Here is a 17,842-nt window from a genome sequence, read left to right on the forward strand (position 1 = left end):
AACTAAAGCTTACATTAAAAAAAAAACCCACAGTAACCAATCTAATATCCATATGATGACATTAAAAGAAACATACTCATACCATAGCTAAGTTTATTTATTTGTTCATTTACCTTTAATTTTGTGTCCTTGAAATAAAAGCTACTTAAAATAGTTATATTCTGAAAGTAAGGAAAACAATAGGTACTTGGAGAAACAATTTACCTCACTTTGACCAAGAGCAGGTTCTATAGTTAAAATGTTCAAAATCATTCACAGTATCCTTAAAATGTAATTAATTGTACTAAAATCTAGCAAAGGCAGAGTAGCGATGAGAAACATTGCACACTGAAATATGAAAGGATTACATTAAGAAAAAGATTCCTAGGTCAGGAATAAGAAAGAAAGATAATTCAAGCATTTCACAGCTTTGATTTTTATATCTGTACTAAATGGAAGCATCTAACATAAATTAGCAGCCTGGAACAATTTTTGCCAGTCCTTCATATATTTTTCAATGCCTGGGTATTGAATGAAGTATACACAACGTCAGTAAGTGACAACACTTGCAAGAAATGCAGTCCTGGATCAAGATATTGTATTTCAAGTTCTGTTACATTTTTACTTGACTACAGCAGGGTATTTCTTTAGAGTAGACTAATTTCCTTCAGGCATTGAGCCATGGTAATTTGTGAAATGGCCTCTCTCTCTCTCTCTCTCTCTCTCTCTCTCTCTCTCTCTCTCTCTCTCTCTCACTTTTCTCTCAACAGAAGCTAAAGATATATTTCAGGAATATTATAAAACTAGGATTTTATTTTGTTTATTTTGTAGGCATTATTACTTTTCCATTTTTACTATGAAACAATAATTATTTAGTAAGTAAAATGAAGAAATAAGGAGGTATGTTTCAGTTTATATCTTTTTCCCCTAATGGCAAAGCTCAAAAGCATTCATCTGATCCTTTCATTCCAGGGTAGAATAGATTTTTCTATCAATAACACACACCTAATTTTGTTTCTAAGAAAGGTGTTTTGGAGGCTCTCAATTTTTCCAGTGATCTTCAGCAGAAACCGAACTGCAAAAATAATGGAAATTACTTTACCAGGCTTTTTTTTTTTTTGTATTTTAAAAGGGATTTAAATATACGATGGCACAGGGGAAACAACACTGGTCCCCACCATTTGGGAAAATTTCTCAGAATCCACTAAAATGCAATTTCCTGACCATTGTGTTATGCTAAATAAATCAAGTCCTCGGGGTCTCAAATGTCCATTTCTGTAATTTGGGTGGAACTGGGTTTGGGGGAGTAAAAACATGCTGGAACCAGTCAAGAATTAATGGATAACCTAAAACCACAGTTCCATGTTTCCTCTTCTTGATGATGGATTTGGGTCTATTTCATTGTTTGTGAATAGTGTCATGAGATTAGGCAAATATGTATTCTAGTAGGTCAATTTTGCTATTTTTTTTTTTAGGATTAAAGGAGTTTATTTATAGGAAACTACTAAAAGTCATAATTGAAATGTTATATTAGAACTCTTTTACAATTAATTTTTAAAGATCTCAACTCACATGGTTGATTCAATCTTTTAAAATTAATTTGTCTGTACTATCTGTGCCTTCTTTAACAAACACCTAAAGTGTCAAATGCTTTCTTTATCTTATATAATACCATAAAGACCTCTTGCAGAAAATACCATTGTCATCCCCATGGTAAAGATGAAGGCATTCACTTGCTAGAGTTCACACAGTTACCACAAGGTTCAGCTGGAGCACAGATCCTGACATTTGGGTCCCAAATCTTGGGCTATTGACCACCATGCTCTCTTCTCTCTCAGCATTTGTTTGTTTTTAATTGTACTTAAAACTTAAATTGTCATTTCTCTTTACAATGTTCCTCGTTATTACAACAAAACTTTAAAAAATAAACGTGTTATAAAAGTTAAAATGTGGTGTGAATATTCCCAATTTTGATTTACAATCTGGATGACATGCGAAAGAATAACTTCTTGTTGAATTTTTTATCCTGGAATCTGTCTTTTTCACAGACTTCATGTTAGTAATGATGATGTTACCCACTGTGCCTCAAATAAAGAACTCTTTCTCGTCTAGGCTTTCATAGAAAAGTATATGTGCAACTTTCCATGTAAGCCATTTTTTTGGGGTTGAAGTTAAAGGGGTGATGTCACTTTGGTAACTCCCTATGAAATATTGCTGTTAGTTGACTAAGACTGTCAAGGTAGTGCCCAAGTAACTTAACTCAATTGTTTCATTTGTGGGAAGAAACTAAAAGAGTTTAGATTGGCAACTTCTGATAAATATGCTCGGAGTAGTATGTGCTAATTCTGCCTCAACTGTCAGCTTTGGGCTGCTGTTGGCTGCCCCGTTGGACATCCTACCAGTCTTCGCAGCTAGTCTCACTTTCTTGGATATGACCTTTTCATTCATGAGATACATGGGGGCTTCTAAAACTCAATCCTGAAAATCCCACTGCTAGCCTGGCATATGACCAGTACACCCTTTCCGATGATTTAAAAAAGCATAAATGGTTCATATTTCCATTTTAAATTTTATTTAATAGACAGGCAACAAATTTCTAAGCTACTCAATGCTCTTCTTCCAAACACAAATGCACCATGAAAGCAGATTCCTAAGAGCAAAGAACTTTTACTATCAACTGATTACAAGTAATTGCCTATTTTATATGGAGAGAGGAAGAAAGATAGAGAATGAAAGACACACACACATCCTGCTGAAAGTCATTTTTGCTTAGCATCCATAGTAAAGCATGGCAAGTTAAGACAGGCTTTGATTCTCAAAGCTATTAGTTCCATTAAAAAAAGTTTATAACATATAATAAAAGGTTATATGTCCATTATACCTCAATGAAAGAAAGAAGACCAAATGAAAAGGCTGGAAGAGAGTGAGCATAGGGAAAAGAAAAGGAGGGGAAGAAAATGGAAAACATAATCCATTCACTCACTCCTGTTTATTCAACAAGCACTTATTAAGAGAATACTCTCTATTAGGTGTTGAGGCATTGTGAAAAGTTCCTGAAAACTAGATCATAAGAATGTGGTTGGGGAGTAGGAATTATAATGAGGAATTGAATTTAACCCAATTTACTTTGGGGTTCAAGGTATCACAAGGAGATGACAAAAAAGTTTCCATTATTGTCCCTGTGTTAAGAAAAATTTATAATTTTGCTCTTGGGGGAAAGAGTATGGGGAGCTGGGAGGAAGAAGGGTTAGGGTTAGGGTAATGTTGAAGTACTTCTGTTTCTCCTGTATGATTTCTTGACCTGTATTATGAGCCCAAAGCCTGATGGAAGAGCCCTAAAGAGTGATCTAGATCAACTTAGCTTGTGAGCCGGAGTAGGATTACTGACCACTCAGCAGATGCTTCCTCATCAAGCTAGGAGGAGGCCTGGGCATCACACAGGCCTGGGATGAGGTTGACATCACCCTAACTGAAGAGTATTAAGTATGAGGGTCTTTATTCCCCAACTGGGCACCAAGCAACAGTGGGAACAAGGCTCCAGAATGCTAGTGATGGAGTGACCTAAGCTGCTTACACAGACATCAATCATAACAGAAGTATGAATGAGACACCTTTTAGAAATAAATGGATCAAAAGGAGGACAAATATTCCTCTGGAAAATCAAAATGACTCTGGCTCCATAGTTTGTTCTATGCTGAGCAAACTAGTGGGAACAGTGGGCCCTACTCTGAAGGAGACACCTAGTTACAAAGTGCACAGAGTGTATGTGTCTGGAACAACATGCAACTATGTAGGTCAATTATAACATTTTTAAAATATTTTTATTGGTTTCAGAGGAACGGGGAGAGAGATATAGAAACATCAATGATGAGAGAGAATCATTGATCGGCTGCCTCCTGCACACCCCACACTGGGGATCGAGCCCGCAACCGGGGCATGTGCTCTGACCGTGACCTCCTGGTTCACAGGTTGATGCTCACCTGTTCATAGGTTGATGAATTATAACTTTTAATATTAAATGAAAAAAGTAAGTTCCATAACAGCATTAAATCTTTTTTTGTAAAGTTTTAAAAACTGAGATGTATAACAGTAGTAGTAATAATAAATGGAGTGTCTATAGGTTTAATAAAAGTACCTTAAAAAAAGGCAAGAAGCCCTGACCATTCTGGCTTAATGGATAGAGCGTCGGCCTGGGGACTGAAGGGTCCCAGGTTCGATTCCGGTCAAGGGCATGTACCTTGGTTGCGGGCACATTCCCAGTGGGGAGTGTGCAGGAGGCAGCTGATCAATGTTTCTCTCTCATCGATGTTTCTAACTCTCTATCCCTCTCCCTTCCTCCCTGTAAACAATCAATAAAATATATAAAAATAAAAATAAAAAAAAATTTAAAAAAGGCAAGAAATGGTGAATCCCAGATACAAAGTGATAATTATGTGGGGGAAGGGGAGGCATCATGGGTAGTGCAGGTAATTATCATAGTCCTAGATTTTGTTTTTGGTGGTTCATAGGTGCTTATTTTATTATTTAAAATAATTAACTAAAAAAAAATAAAAATAAAAATAAAATAAAATAAAATAATTAACTAAATAAAAGCAGGCTATAGGTGGAATAATAATGAGATTATGTAATAAAACAAATACTATTAATACAATTCTGTGAACACAGAGAAAGAGCTACATATTATATAAACACATATGTATGTATGTAGAGAAAGAGTGAGAGTGAGCAAGAGAGAGAGATGAATTGCTGAAATAAAGAAATGCAAACACCATAAAGTAGAAAAAGACTGACCTGTTTTCTACTTAGAAAGTCCTAACCCACCCCACTGAAAGGAGCAGCTGTATTCTGGCTGCTCCATCAGTTCCACCTTCACTGGTAGAACTGCAGCTTCTTTGCAGTTGATGACGAGGATTTTATCAGCTTTTGTTAAAACATATAATGACGGCTATCTTTTTTTCTTGACAATAGATTTTCACATACACCCTTCTAAATAATGCTTGTGTTTTTGTCAAAAGCAAATTATAATCAGTTTCATTGTAATTATCATCTCTGGCCCACCTCTCCCTTACTGTCTATTTTACTCCTTCTTCAAGCCACTGCATATATTTTAAGAAGATTTTTTTTCCTTGACAATTAATGACAATACCATGAAAGTGAAACATATTTCATTTGATGCTTCTAAGCACGTAATGATTTATAAAAGTAGTAGTTTTAAGGTTAAATGAAATTCTGCTCAAGTTCCAGATTTTCATTCCACATGTGAGAAGCATTAGATGTGCATATATTGTCTACTTGGCAGCACATAATGTGCCATGGACACAGTGCCCTGGGGGTTACGGTTGCAATGCCCCATTACAAAGGCTCTACTAGGGTTGTACTCACTGTTCCAGGCCATCAGGAGGGAGACAAGAATTCTGCTACAGGAATTTGTTGAGAGCTTAACAGAGAAAGTAGCAAATAAATGGGTCTTTTCCTTCCTCTTCGTTTTTATTTTTTTGAGTAAATAGTACATTTACATGGCTCAAAGTAAAACACATATTAGAGCACTCAAAAAGTCTTTTCTGTCTCTTTCTCCAAGCCAGTCAATTTCCATCCCCACAATATCAATGGACACAGATTTTCCAATATCCTTCTATGGACATTCTATGCATAATAAGCATTCACACACACACTTTATCTTTTTAAGATGAAAATGTTTTACAACTTGCTTTTGTCACATAATAAAATATCTTAAACATATGTTTATATCAATATATAAAGTCAACAACCTTTCTTAAGGATGAAGTTTCCACTGTGTATATGCTTCACAATTTAACCAGTTTACTCTCGTGCGTATGTTACTATATTTTGCTATTACAAAAAAGACAGGAGGAATAAGATTGTAAGTCCATGATTTGATTGAGAATAGGATAAATTATTAGAATTAAAATTATGAAATAAATGTTATGTACATTTTGATAGATAGTTCTAAATTGCCTTCTACCAAGGTAGTACCAATTTTACACTTATCAGGAATTTATGAGTGTCTATTTCCCAAAACTCTCACAAAAGTTTTTCCATTAGAATTTTTGTTTTATCCAAGTTTATAGGTAAAAAATGTTATCTCATAATTTTATTGTGCATTTTCTTATTTTATTGGGTATTTTCTTATTGATTTGAAGAATTTTTTATGTATTAGAAACATGTCTTTATTTGTGTTATTAGTTGCAAGTGTTTTCCGAGTTTACCATTTGTCTTTTATTCTTACTTGTAGTGTGTTTTTTTTCTTTTTATTGCCTTGCAATTTATTTTATTTAATGTAGCTGAAATTTCCAATCTATACCTCTAGAACTTTTAGGTGAAGTAACATATAAGAAATACTTTCTCAGATCTAAGACTGTATAAAAATCCCCATGATTATTTTAAATCACTATACCTCTTTTTTTGATATTTACATCTCTGATTCAGTTAGGCTCTATCTTGGTATAAGATGTGATGACACCAAACTAATTTTTTTTCCAAAAGATACCCAGTCATTTCAATATCATTCACTGTATATTGTATCATTTCCCCCATTGATTTAAATATTATATATTTGGGTAATTATACTAGAATTTCTATTGTGTTTCATTGGGCTGTTTATTTACAGGCTAGTACAATAGTAACTTAAATATTTTAGCTTTCTAACAAGTTTTATATCTAGAAGAGATAATTATCTACTTTTCTTTTAAATGTTTTTCCCTTTCTTATCTTTTCATAGAAATAATAGAGTATATTTGGCTATTCTAAAACTATTTCCTTAGACCTCTACTATAGACTCCTTTCTATAAATAAAGAACTACTTCAGTTCCACTTATTCCTACTCTTAATCTCCTAGACCTTCAATTCCAATGCTAAAGTCATAGTAAATGAATTACTTAAGACATTTTAATGAATAGAAAATACAACAAAAATCCATGATTAAGTATCTACCACATCAGCCATGAGAGGCAGTAGAACATACATTGAAGGGAAAGGTTAAGTTTTTCAAGAATTAGTCCTTGTGGGCTATCCTTCCAAAAGGTTCCTTGGAAACCAGCTACATCTGAGTGCTTAAATTGATCAATCTGCACCCACACCACAAGGCGTGGACCCTGAACCCTGATGACATAGAGGAAAGGTTCCCCCACTCATGAAAGGGGAGGTGAAGAAAACAGAAATGGAGGTCAAGGTTCCATCTTTTTTCAGACTTTATCATATTTGAGGAGAGAGGCAGTGCTTTTATCAATCATGAAAATTCCACTGCCAGTGCCAGGACCACTAAACTGGGTGTAATTGTGGCCTTTTGCTGGATCGCAGGGCATACTACATAATACAATAAGCAAAGAGAGAATTGTGCTCATATTGCTGCTGCTGTCTTCATGAATTTCCCCCCTGAAATGTACTCTGTGGGCTGGGATGTGTGCTGCCAGGTTATCCACCCTTGTTTGCTCAACAGTCACTAAGAGTGGAAGCTCTAGAGTGAATCTAGCAGGTTGGAATCCTGGCTCTGTGGTTTCCTACCTTTACAACCTCGAGAAAGTTACTTAGCCTCTCTGTGTCTCAGTTTCTTCATCTATAAACTGGGTTCATGGTAGTAACCAACCTCACAGCTCTGTGTAATGAGTAAATAAGAAAATCCATGTAAAGTAATTTAACTATTGTCTACAATATATTAAATGTTCCATAAATATTAGCTCTTACGAAGATGTTATTTTGGTACGCACAATCTGCTGGCAGAATCAGATAAGAAAAATAATTAAAATACAATGTAAAAAGTGCCATGAAGGAGGAACAGTTTAATAGTTATGGGAGCAGAAAGCAGGTTTGGGTTTTTAGCAGCCTGACTTTCTTATTTAAGAAAGAGGAAATTTATGTTTTAACTACAGTGTTCTAAATGTCTTTTTAAAAGAACTTAAAAGATGATAGTTTTGTGGTTTTTAAATTGATTACTTAAAAAGTTTTATCTCTTTCCAATATTTACAATCCCCTTACTTAAATCTCAATTTTAATATATATAGCTTTCTTTTTGAGGAATAGTCAATGAATTTATTTAGCATTTATTTTAAAGTTAAAAAAATATAAAGTTAATACACTTTTGGTACTATGAGTATAAGCAAGTACTTTTCAGTTTAGAACAGAAGTTTATTTTTCATGGTTTATCAAAGTGGAGTTGGAACAGCAGCTATAGCTACTATGCCAACAAGTTTTGTAAGTTTCATGAGCATAAATAAAATTATTTGTTGTCACAGATTTCAAACAACTAAATGCTGTGGTAATGGAACAAAGCTGAAGACTCTTCAGAATAAACTGTAAACAACTATTTGGCCTATAAAGAGGCATTGAAGGGAAACTTTCCAATACAGTGATGCTATTTTCCTGCCTTCCATTTAAGCCAGGAAAGAATAACTAGCTCCAGGAATGTTAAAGAAGGTATAGTCTGGAAGGGAGGATCATGCAAGGACATCTGGCACCTACGTGTGCTTTATCTAAGTGGACTAAAATTCAAAATAGCATTTATTATAAAAAAGAAAAATTCTGGAAAGTCTTCTGATATACCATTTCATATTATATTAATGGGTTCTGCTTGCCTTCTTCATTTAAATTAAACAAATACTTAGATGAATGAATCTTTGAATAAAGTAAGTAACCGAAACAACCTTCTCCTTGGATGTGAAGACATAGTTTACTGCACCAAAGAATCATTTTGCCGACTGTGTGACAGAAATGGGGAAAGCTTTTGTAGCCAATCTGGCCCACAAGAAATAAGACATGACTTCAGTAGGCATAAGAGGTTTTATTAAGTCTGGGACCCTAACTGAGTAAGAAGGAAAATAACTGATTCTCTTCTTTCTTACACACACGCACACGCACACACAGATTCCTTTCTGCTTTGGGCTCAGAGTTACAGCTTGGAAAGTAGTCTGTATCTGAACATGCATGAGAAGAACCCATATGAGAATCCACCCAACCAATGAAGTAAAACAAAACAAGTCTCAATGATAGACACTGAGTCATATGCTTCAAACACTGAACTGGGAGATGAATATCATTCCACCTTTTTTATTTTCATTTTAGTATAAACTGTGTATGTTCAAACTTAAATTTCCAGCAGAACAAGCCTTTGAAGATAAGATTTTAGTTAAGAAGACATCCAAATGAACAAGCAGAAGAACGTTCTTCCTTTTAAATAGAGAGCAAGGTGTCTCACCTCAAAAGCATTAGCTGCAGGTGAATGAAGAGGGACAATGACACAAAGATCTAAAAATGTCAAATTGCATTTAATGTTTATGCTCTTGGTCTTTGAATGGCAAACAGAACAAAATAAAACTATGATAAAAATGAAAAAAGTCAGATGAAGGAGAAATTCCTATGATAAAGATCATTGGCCTCTTTCCAAATACAATTTTAACTGTCCACAAATTTCAACTTCTTTTTGGACATTCAACCCAAGTCAAAGAAATTAACTTATTATGCACACCACTCCCAACTAATCAACACATATTTTTTGGAGCCTACAAAACATCATGAACAATTCCAGGAAACATTATTTTGTTTTTGTCCTTAAGGAACTTACTCAAGTGTTGGAGTGAGATGGTCAACAAACAAAGTATCAATAACACAATTTTTAAAAGTTAATAAGCTAACTTTGCAGTTTATTATTAATGCTACAACCATTTCCTCAATCACTCAGATCCAAAACACTGGAACGACCTTTCCTATTTCTGAACAGACTTAGTAAATTAAAGATAGAAAAAAATTCTTTAGAGAATTTCATTGCCATATAAACAGAAATATGATATGTGCTATAATGAAATAGGAACAGCATCATTTTAAAATAAATTTTCCAAAACTACTTTATTTTATATTCACATTTTAATCCACATAAAAAAATAAAATACATTACCTTTGACAGTTTGTCAAAGGTTACTGTTATGGTTGTATTTTTATTTGGAGCAAACACTAAATTTATGTCACCATCTTTACATTGATACAATATAAACTACACATAAACTGACTATAATTTAAAACCTGTCGCTGAGTGAGGCAGTAGTTTACAGTCTTTCCAGACACATTATACTACCAATTACATTAAATAATTTACATAAGGAAATGCCACTTTATCTTTTGCATAGAAGAATACTATTACCCAAAGAAAATCGATAATGTTGTCACTTTTAAGACCTATCTAAATAAGTATAACTTATACAAAAAAGTAAGGACTTCATAAATCCTTTAGTTTTCAAATTCTAATTACCACTTCTTCCAATTCTGCTATTTCCCTCCAATCCCAAATATTAAATCACATAATTCTTTCTGGGCAGTGGCTAACTGAATTTGGCTGCCTGGGCAGGAAGCAAGGAAAGGGATGGCTGGATTCAGGGCTCAGGGTGGTGCCTCCATTACATCAATAGCCCCCTTTCCTAAAGAACATAGACAAGTGCGAATACAGAGGTGCACTGTCTTTCTCCAAACTCTGTCTTGGCTCTGTATGTTGTTTTGATGAAAAGTGATTTAGAAAAGGCTCATTCTATTTCAACTAAGAAGAAATATATATTGTTTGATGATTAATGGAAATGTTACACCCATTTAAATCAGTCAGTGGCTGTGCCTTCTCATCTATAATCATACACAGTCTTTTTGTTCCTAAATCTACCATCCTTGAATCTTGTTCGGATATTATTCCAGATGTACAAAGTGAAGGGGGTGACAAAAGCTTGAGTGATAGAATCAACCCCAAAAAATGTCAGTAGAAGAAGTAAAAAAAAGTAGTAAGGATGCAGCAGCACCACTACCCAAGCTTTTTGCAGATTCCTAACCCTGGTTTAATTCCTGTGCTAACTCAGATAATTTTCTATTTTCCAAATATTTTTCTTAACCTTTCAATATAGGCAGATTTTGATTATCAACATTGCATTTAAGTAGCATAAACTAGTTGAACATTCATGCTGTCAGTTACAGAAAGAATTTATTTGGTCTTTAAAATAATTAACCACATTTTATTATCTTCTCTTTTGGGTGAGCATGAACTTAAGTTTAATAATGCAAAAATTTGTGAGGATTATTTTGGAGCTAACTATAAATGAACTGAGGCAAATAGGCAATATAGAATGATACATGTCCCTTGGGCTCAGATAGCATGTGCACCTACTTTATCTCCTGTCTAGTGAAATCATTCATGTTCCTGTTTGCTTTCTTTAATTAAACTCTGGAGTTTACCTTTTCCCATTTTTTCTTCTACAGAGAGGAACACAACTTTTTATAACCAAGTAACAAAAAAATAAACAGAAATACTGCCTTTTGAAAGGAAAAGAACAAAAAAATTATATACACCAGAGGGTTATTTTAGTTATTGAAGGTAAGGGGGTCTAAATGAACTTGTGACCATTTTTTTTGCATAGGAAGCAATTACATGCTTGATACTTTTAGTCTCTGGAACTCAGAAAATGCTTCCAGTTATGATCATAGTAGGCAATATGGAATAAATTGAAAATACTGAATTTCCCATATACATTTTTCCACCTCAGTTAAGCTAAGATTGGCAAAAACAAATTTTTAGAATAAAATTTTCTAAACTTTGAGATGAGAATGCTTACATCACACACACAAAATGAGAATAGATATACTGTATTATTTTTAGAAAACTACCTCAGTTGAAATAAATTGATTTAGGTAATATAATAATTGAAAAGATAAACATTATACTTCAATACTAACAGAAGCATAATGATTATTCCAAATATCCATGTTCATTAAACCTCAACACACTTAAAAGCTTCTTGAATTTTATAATGATGAAGCTTTGGATCACAATTATAAAAAGTTAATTTATTTTATTTGAGTAATGCTGATGGAATTTGTATTTCAATACTATAATCTAAAACTATATTCTGGAAAATTATTTTATTTTTAAAATATTTTTGCCCTAGCTGGTTTGGCTTGGTGTATAGAGCATCAGCCTTTGGACTGAACAGTCCCAGGTTCAATTCCAGTCAAGGGCACATGCCGGGTTGTGGGCCCGATCCCCAATGTGGGCCTGATTCCCCAATGGGGGGCGTACAATTATGCTTGTTTTTCAGTTTGGTGGGCAGTCAAGCAATAATATTCAATATAAAAATTAGAATATTTATTGTATAATGTATGACAGAGTATGAAAATCATATTATGATTTTCATTATTATGAGAATCATTGATGTTTCTATTTCTCTCTTTCCCTCTCCTTCCTCTCTGAAATCAATAAAAATATATTTAGAAATATTTTTGAGCATGTATTGGGGGCGGCAGGGGAAAGATCAATGGGGGAGGGAGGAAGGAGACTTACGTAATACATTAAACAATAGAGAATTTAAATTAAAAAAAGAAATTTGAGTTTTCTCATCATAAAAAGGTGATAAATATAGCCCAGTTGCTATCCTTAAGAGCTCTCAGTCTAGCTATCTTACGTGGTGGGAAATACTCTTTTAAAAGAGGAATTGTGAACTATCAATCATAATGCTTTAAACAGTTATCAAATTTGTCTTTGTAATCAAATAACTATGAACTATATAAGAAGTCAATATCACCAGCAGTATTGAAGTGAGGCAAAATAAGTATTATCTTTTAAGGTGATTTTTGTATTATTCCCCAGTCAAACATTTTCTCACATTACTCATACTTTCAGTATTAAAATATGGTTTTTTATGTAGTTTATGCAATACATTGAGCTTTTATTATTAAAAATATATATTTTTTGAGTAAGCTATTCTTTCACAGAATACCTGTTTTGGTAATTTCAAAATCCTCCCTGAGTCAATTATGCTTGTTTTTCAGTTTGGTGGGCAGTCAAGCAATAATATTCAATATAAAAATTAGAATATTTATTGTATAATGTATGGCAGAGTATGAAAATCATATGAATCATTTTACACAGGACACTATATTTCACTTATACTTCTCTTTACCCAATTTTAATATTTATATAATTTTGTAAGTGAAATGGCAAAAATTCATTATGGAAAAATTCCAAGTGGCTGGATTCCATTCTCATTACAAAATAAAAACTGGGATACTACACCAGATGCAAAATGCTCATTGGTTCTTCCCAAATCAAACCCATTAAATATACAAACCAATATAAAGTTCTTCAAAATTAAAAATGAAGGTATGTTTTTGGGATTCAGAGTCATCAATTAGATATATGGAGACACTAAAAAGTAGAGACACTCACCTTCACACTTCTGAGTAGTTTCACTCTGCTTGTGACCAGCAGGGCATTTGCATTCAAAAGAGCCTACTGTATTGATGCAGTTTCCTCCCTGACATATCCCAGGAATAGCTTGGCACTCATCAACATCTGCAAAAAGAAAGCATTTTAAACATAGATACCACTGATTTTGAGACTATCTTTTTTTTAATGTATAGTAAAAGTTCAGTTTTTCTCAAGAGAATGGTGTGAGTCAGGACCCCTTTGTATGCATATTTTTATTTTATTTATTTTTTGTATGAATATTTTTAAATTAATTTAAAGAATATGTATACGTTATAGATTTCATTTTGTTTCCTGATTTTTTTGTTTTGAAATTTTATTTTTAAAATCCTTCCATGTTATTATACGGACAACAAATCTCTTGCTTTGGTGTGCTGCAGAATACTTCTGAGTGTGTTCACTCTCCTGGGGATGGGCGCTCAGTATGTACCTCCAACTTCTCACCACCTCAGTAAATAATACAATGAATGGGTTCCTACTATGTCTCTTTATGGAGGTGAGTGAACGCGGACTTTAAGGACTCAAATGAGTCCTTATTCTTTTGCTGTAGACACAAAACAGAACTACTAGATAACAGGGTATTTATACAACCAATCTATAATAATAAAAGCGTACTATGCTAATTAGACCGGATGCCCTTCCATCTTTCCGGACGAAGCAGGGGCTGCTAGGGAAGCCCGGGTCCCAGGTGCCAGAGGGAGCTGGTGCCGGCAGCTGGGGGAAGGAAGGCCTACTCTTGCACAAATTTCGTGCATCAGGCCTCTAGTGTGAATAAATAATGCCCAATGGTCAGAAAGCCCTCAGTAGTCTTAATACCACCAGCAATCTACACACCTATGAGTAGTCCACACACCTCTACTGTTCATGAGGATTCTTGTGTTTTCTCTTCCTTGCCATCACATGATATAATTATCCAATATCCTAATTTTCTTTGGCCTAATAATTGTAAAAGCATATTAATGATCAATTTTAGTTTTCATATACCTAAATATTAGTTTCATGTTTGTAATCTTTTAGATTTCCTCATCTGAAAATTGTGTTTATCCCTTAAGCATTGCTATACTGAGGTGTTTGTATTTTTTTTTTGTAAATTTAAAACCTTTTCTGTTTTAGACATGGCAATTATCTTTCTGATCCTTTAAGCTATTAGTTTTATTCACTTAGGAACAGATATCCTTAATGTTGACAAAATTAAATTCTAGAAACTATTATAAAGATTTTCAGACAAATGAAAGCTGAGAGTCTACAAAAAATGTTAAAGGAAGTTCTTCAGGAAAAACAAAAATACGATGGAAATTATGGTCTACACAAAAAATGAAAGGCACTAAAAATTATAAATATTTTGATAAATATAAAAGACATGTTTCTCAGTTTTAAATAATCTTAAAGATTACTGGTTGTTAAAATTAACAGCAACAATAACAATAATGTATCCTGGAAGTTATAAAATACATAGAAGTAAAAAGTTCAACCACAATAGCATAGAGGATTAAAGCAGAAAATGGAAGATTACATCAATTATTACAAGTGAAGTGGCATAATATTATTTGAAAACAGACTGTATTAAGTTAAATAAGAAATGAGAAACAAATTACAACACAAACAAAGAGGCAGAGTTAATAATTCAATTTTGGAGATAAAATGAAATACTAAAATATACTCAGTCTAATAGGGGTAGGAAAAGAGAAAAAGAAATAAAGAACAGGTGAGATAAAAATACAGGAAATAGCCGAGACCGGTTTGGCTCAGTGGATAGAGCGTCGGCCTGCGGACTGAGGGGTCCCAGGTTCGATTCCGGTCAAGGGCATGTACCTTGGTTGCGGGCACATCCCCAGTACGAGATGTGCGGGAGGCAGCTGATCGATGTTTCTCTCTCATCGATGTTTCTGACTCTCTGTCTCTCTCCCTTCCTCTCTGTAAAAAATCAATAAAATATATTAAAAAAAAAATACAGGAAATAGTAAGATGTAGATTTAAACACAATAATATTGATATTACTTAAAATGTAAATGACATAAAGAATCCAATTAAAAAGGCTGAGATGATCAAATTTAATGTAAATAGGCAAGACAGGAAACCCACTTTGTCAAAGATAGCTTAAAAAGTAAAAGGTGACAAAACTATATCATGTTCATTAATGAAAAGAAAGCTGGAATGGCTATATTAATATTATACAAAGTGTTCATCAGAATAAGAAATATTACCATGAATAAAGATGGATATTTCAGGATGACAAAGGGCTCAGTTCATCAGAGGACATAATAATGTTAAACGTGTATGCACAGATAATAAACTGTTAAACACTCAAAACAAAAACTGACAGGACTGAAAAGAAAAAAAATAAACAAATCCACAATTACAATTGTAAATTTCCACATCAGTCTCTTAGGAACAGAATAAGTGGACTAATAGAATAAGTAGACTAAAAATCAGCAGGGATATATAAGAACTGAACTATACTTTCAACCAACTTGTCCTAATTAACATTTATAGAACACTCCACCCAACTTTAGCAGAATACACATTATTTTCAAGAGCACACAGATATTTACCAAGATAGACTATATTCTGAGGGCATGTAAAAAGACTCATCTATATATATATAAAAGCCTAAGTGACCGAATGACCAAAGGACCAGTCAACCGGTCGCTATGATGCGCAATGACCACCAGGGGGAAGATGCTCAATGCAGGAGCTGCCCCCTGGTGGTCAGTGTGCTCCCACAGTGGGAGTGCTGCTCAGCTGACTGACTGGCACCAGATGCTGCCGGGCTCACCACTGGTAAATGCAGCTGTGGTGGTGCGGGCCTCTCCTGCCTCCACAGCAGTGCTACCAAGTGGTAGCGTTAGACGCAGCAGGGCCGGGATGAGTGGGAGTGGTGCAGTGCCCAGCGGGGGCACAGGCTCCTCCCAGGCCGCCTGCCGCTTTGCGCACTACTACATCCCTTGGGGGATATCGGACTGTTGGTTTTGGCCCAAAGCAGGGCATTAGGCTGAAACTGGCAGTCCAACTCCCCCAAGGTGTCCCAGATTGCGAAAGGGCACAGGCCAGGCTGAGGGACTTCATCAGTGCATGAATCCATGCACCGGGCCTCTAGTTTAATGTAAAAGGATTAAAATCACCTAAACTATGTTCTCTAAAACACAACAGAGTTAAACAAGAAATTAGTAACAGAAAATATCTGGGACATCCACAAATATGTGGAATTTAAACAATATACTTGGAAATGATCCATGGGTCAAAGAAAAAAAATCACATAAAAAATCAGAACACATTTTTAATTAAATGAAAATGAAAGCACAAGATATCAAAATTTGTGGGATGCAGGTAAAGTGGTATATAGAAATAGATACATAGCATTAAAATGCTTATTTTACAAAGAGAGAAAGATCTAAAATTGGTGATGTAAGTTTTTATATAAAGCAATTTTAAAAAGAGCAAATTAAACCTCAAGTAAACAAAAGCAAAAAAAAAAAAATACAGAACTGCTGTCAAACAACAAAGAAAATCAGTAACTACTGGCTAGTAACCTGGCTATCTTTAAATAAGTAAAACTGACAGATCTCTGTCAAGACTGATCAAGATAAAGGAGACAGAGAACAATGAATGACCAGTATCTGGAATAAGAGTGGGTGTTATCACTACAAATTCTGTAGAGATTAAAAATAAATAGTATTGACAGCTAACTATATGGCATTAAATTCACCAATTAAGACAAAATGTACAAATTCCTTGAAAATCCGAATATTAAGGCTTACTTGAGAACAAACATGAGTAAATCTATGTCTATTAAAGTAATTTAATCCATACTTTGAAAATCTTTTCACAAAGAAAATTTCAGATCTACATGGCTTTACTGTTGAACTCTTTCAAACATTTAAGAAGAAACAATAGTGGTTATATACAAATTCTTACAGAAAAAAAGAGAAGAGGGGACACTGACTTACTCATTTTATTGAGCTAACATCACCCTGACACCAAAGCCAGACAAATATATTACGAGAAAGAAAACAATAGAATAATATATTTTTAGAATAGGCACACAAAAATTCTTAGCAAGTCAACTTTATCCTATATAATAAAAGCCTAATATGCAAATCAACCTAACGGTGGAATGACCAGTCACTATGATGCGCACTGACCACCAGGGAGCAGATGCTCAATACAGGAGCTGCCCCCAGCACACAGGCCCCAGGCCAGCCAAGGTGGGTGCCAGCAGAGGCCCCCTGATTGCCCTGCTAACCACCCCACAGAGGAGGCGACCAGCAGTGATGGTGGGGGGTGGGGCCAGCTGTCAAGAGGGCTGGCACCACCCCCCGCTCACACTGCTGATCATCTCCCGGGAGGCAACTGGGAGCGGCAGTGGTGGGGGGCAGGGCTGGCGAGTGGGTGGCACCAGACCGGCCAAGGCAGTTGCCAGTGGGAGCCTCCAATGGCCCTGCCAGTTGCCCCGCAGATCAACCCTGATCACCGGCCAGGCCTAGGGACCCTACCCATGCAAATTGTGTGCACCGGGCCTCTAGTTAATATATAAAAATGGTAGTACAGCATGACCAAGTGGGGTTATCCCAGGAATTTAAGGTTGTTTCAACATTCAAACATCAATCAGTTTAATTCATC

The 17,842-nt window shown here is 34.8% G+C and overlaps 1 protein-coding gene across 1 annotated transcript in view; it reads right to left on the minus strand.

Annotated features, from left to right (window-relative positions):
• FBN2 (fibrillin 2) overlaps positions 1-17,842 on the minus strand; it is a 258,987-nt gene that overhangs the window by 144,131 nt on the left and 97,014 nt on the right. Inside the window, exon 7 of the mRNA XM_036310847.1 lies at positions 13,184-13,309. Within this exon, the coding sequence (XP_036166740.1) occupies positions 13,184-13,309 (126 nt within the window). The remainder of the gene's footprint in view (positions 1-13,183; positions 13,310-17,842) is intronic.

This window comes from Myotis myotis, unplaced genomic scaffold, assembly GCF_014108235.1.
Source record: "Myotis myotis isolate mMyoMyo1 unplaced genomic scaffold, mMyoMyo1.p scaffold_m19_p_5, whole genome shotgun sequence".
NCBI lineage: Eukaryota > Metazoa > Chordata > Mammalia > Chiroptera > Vespertilionidae > Myotis > Myotis myotis.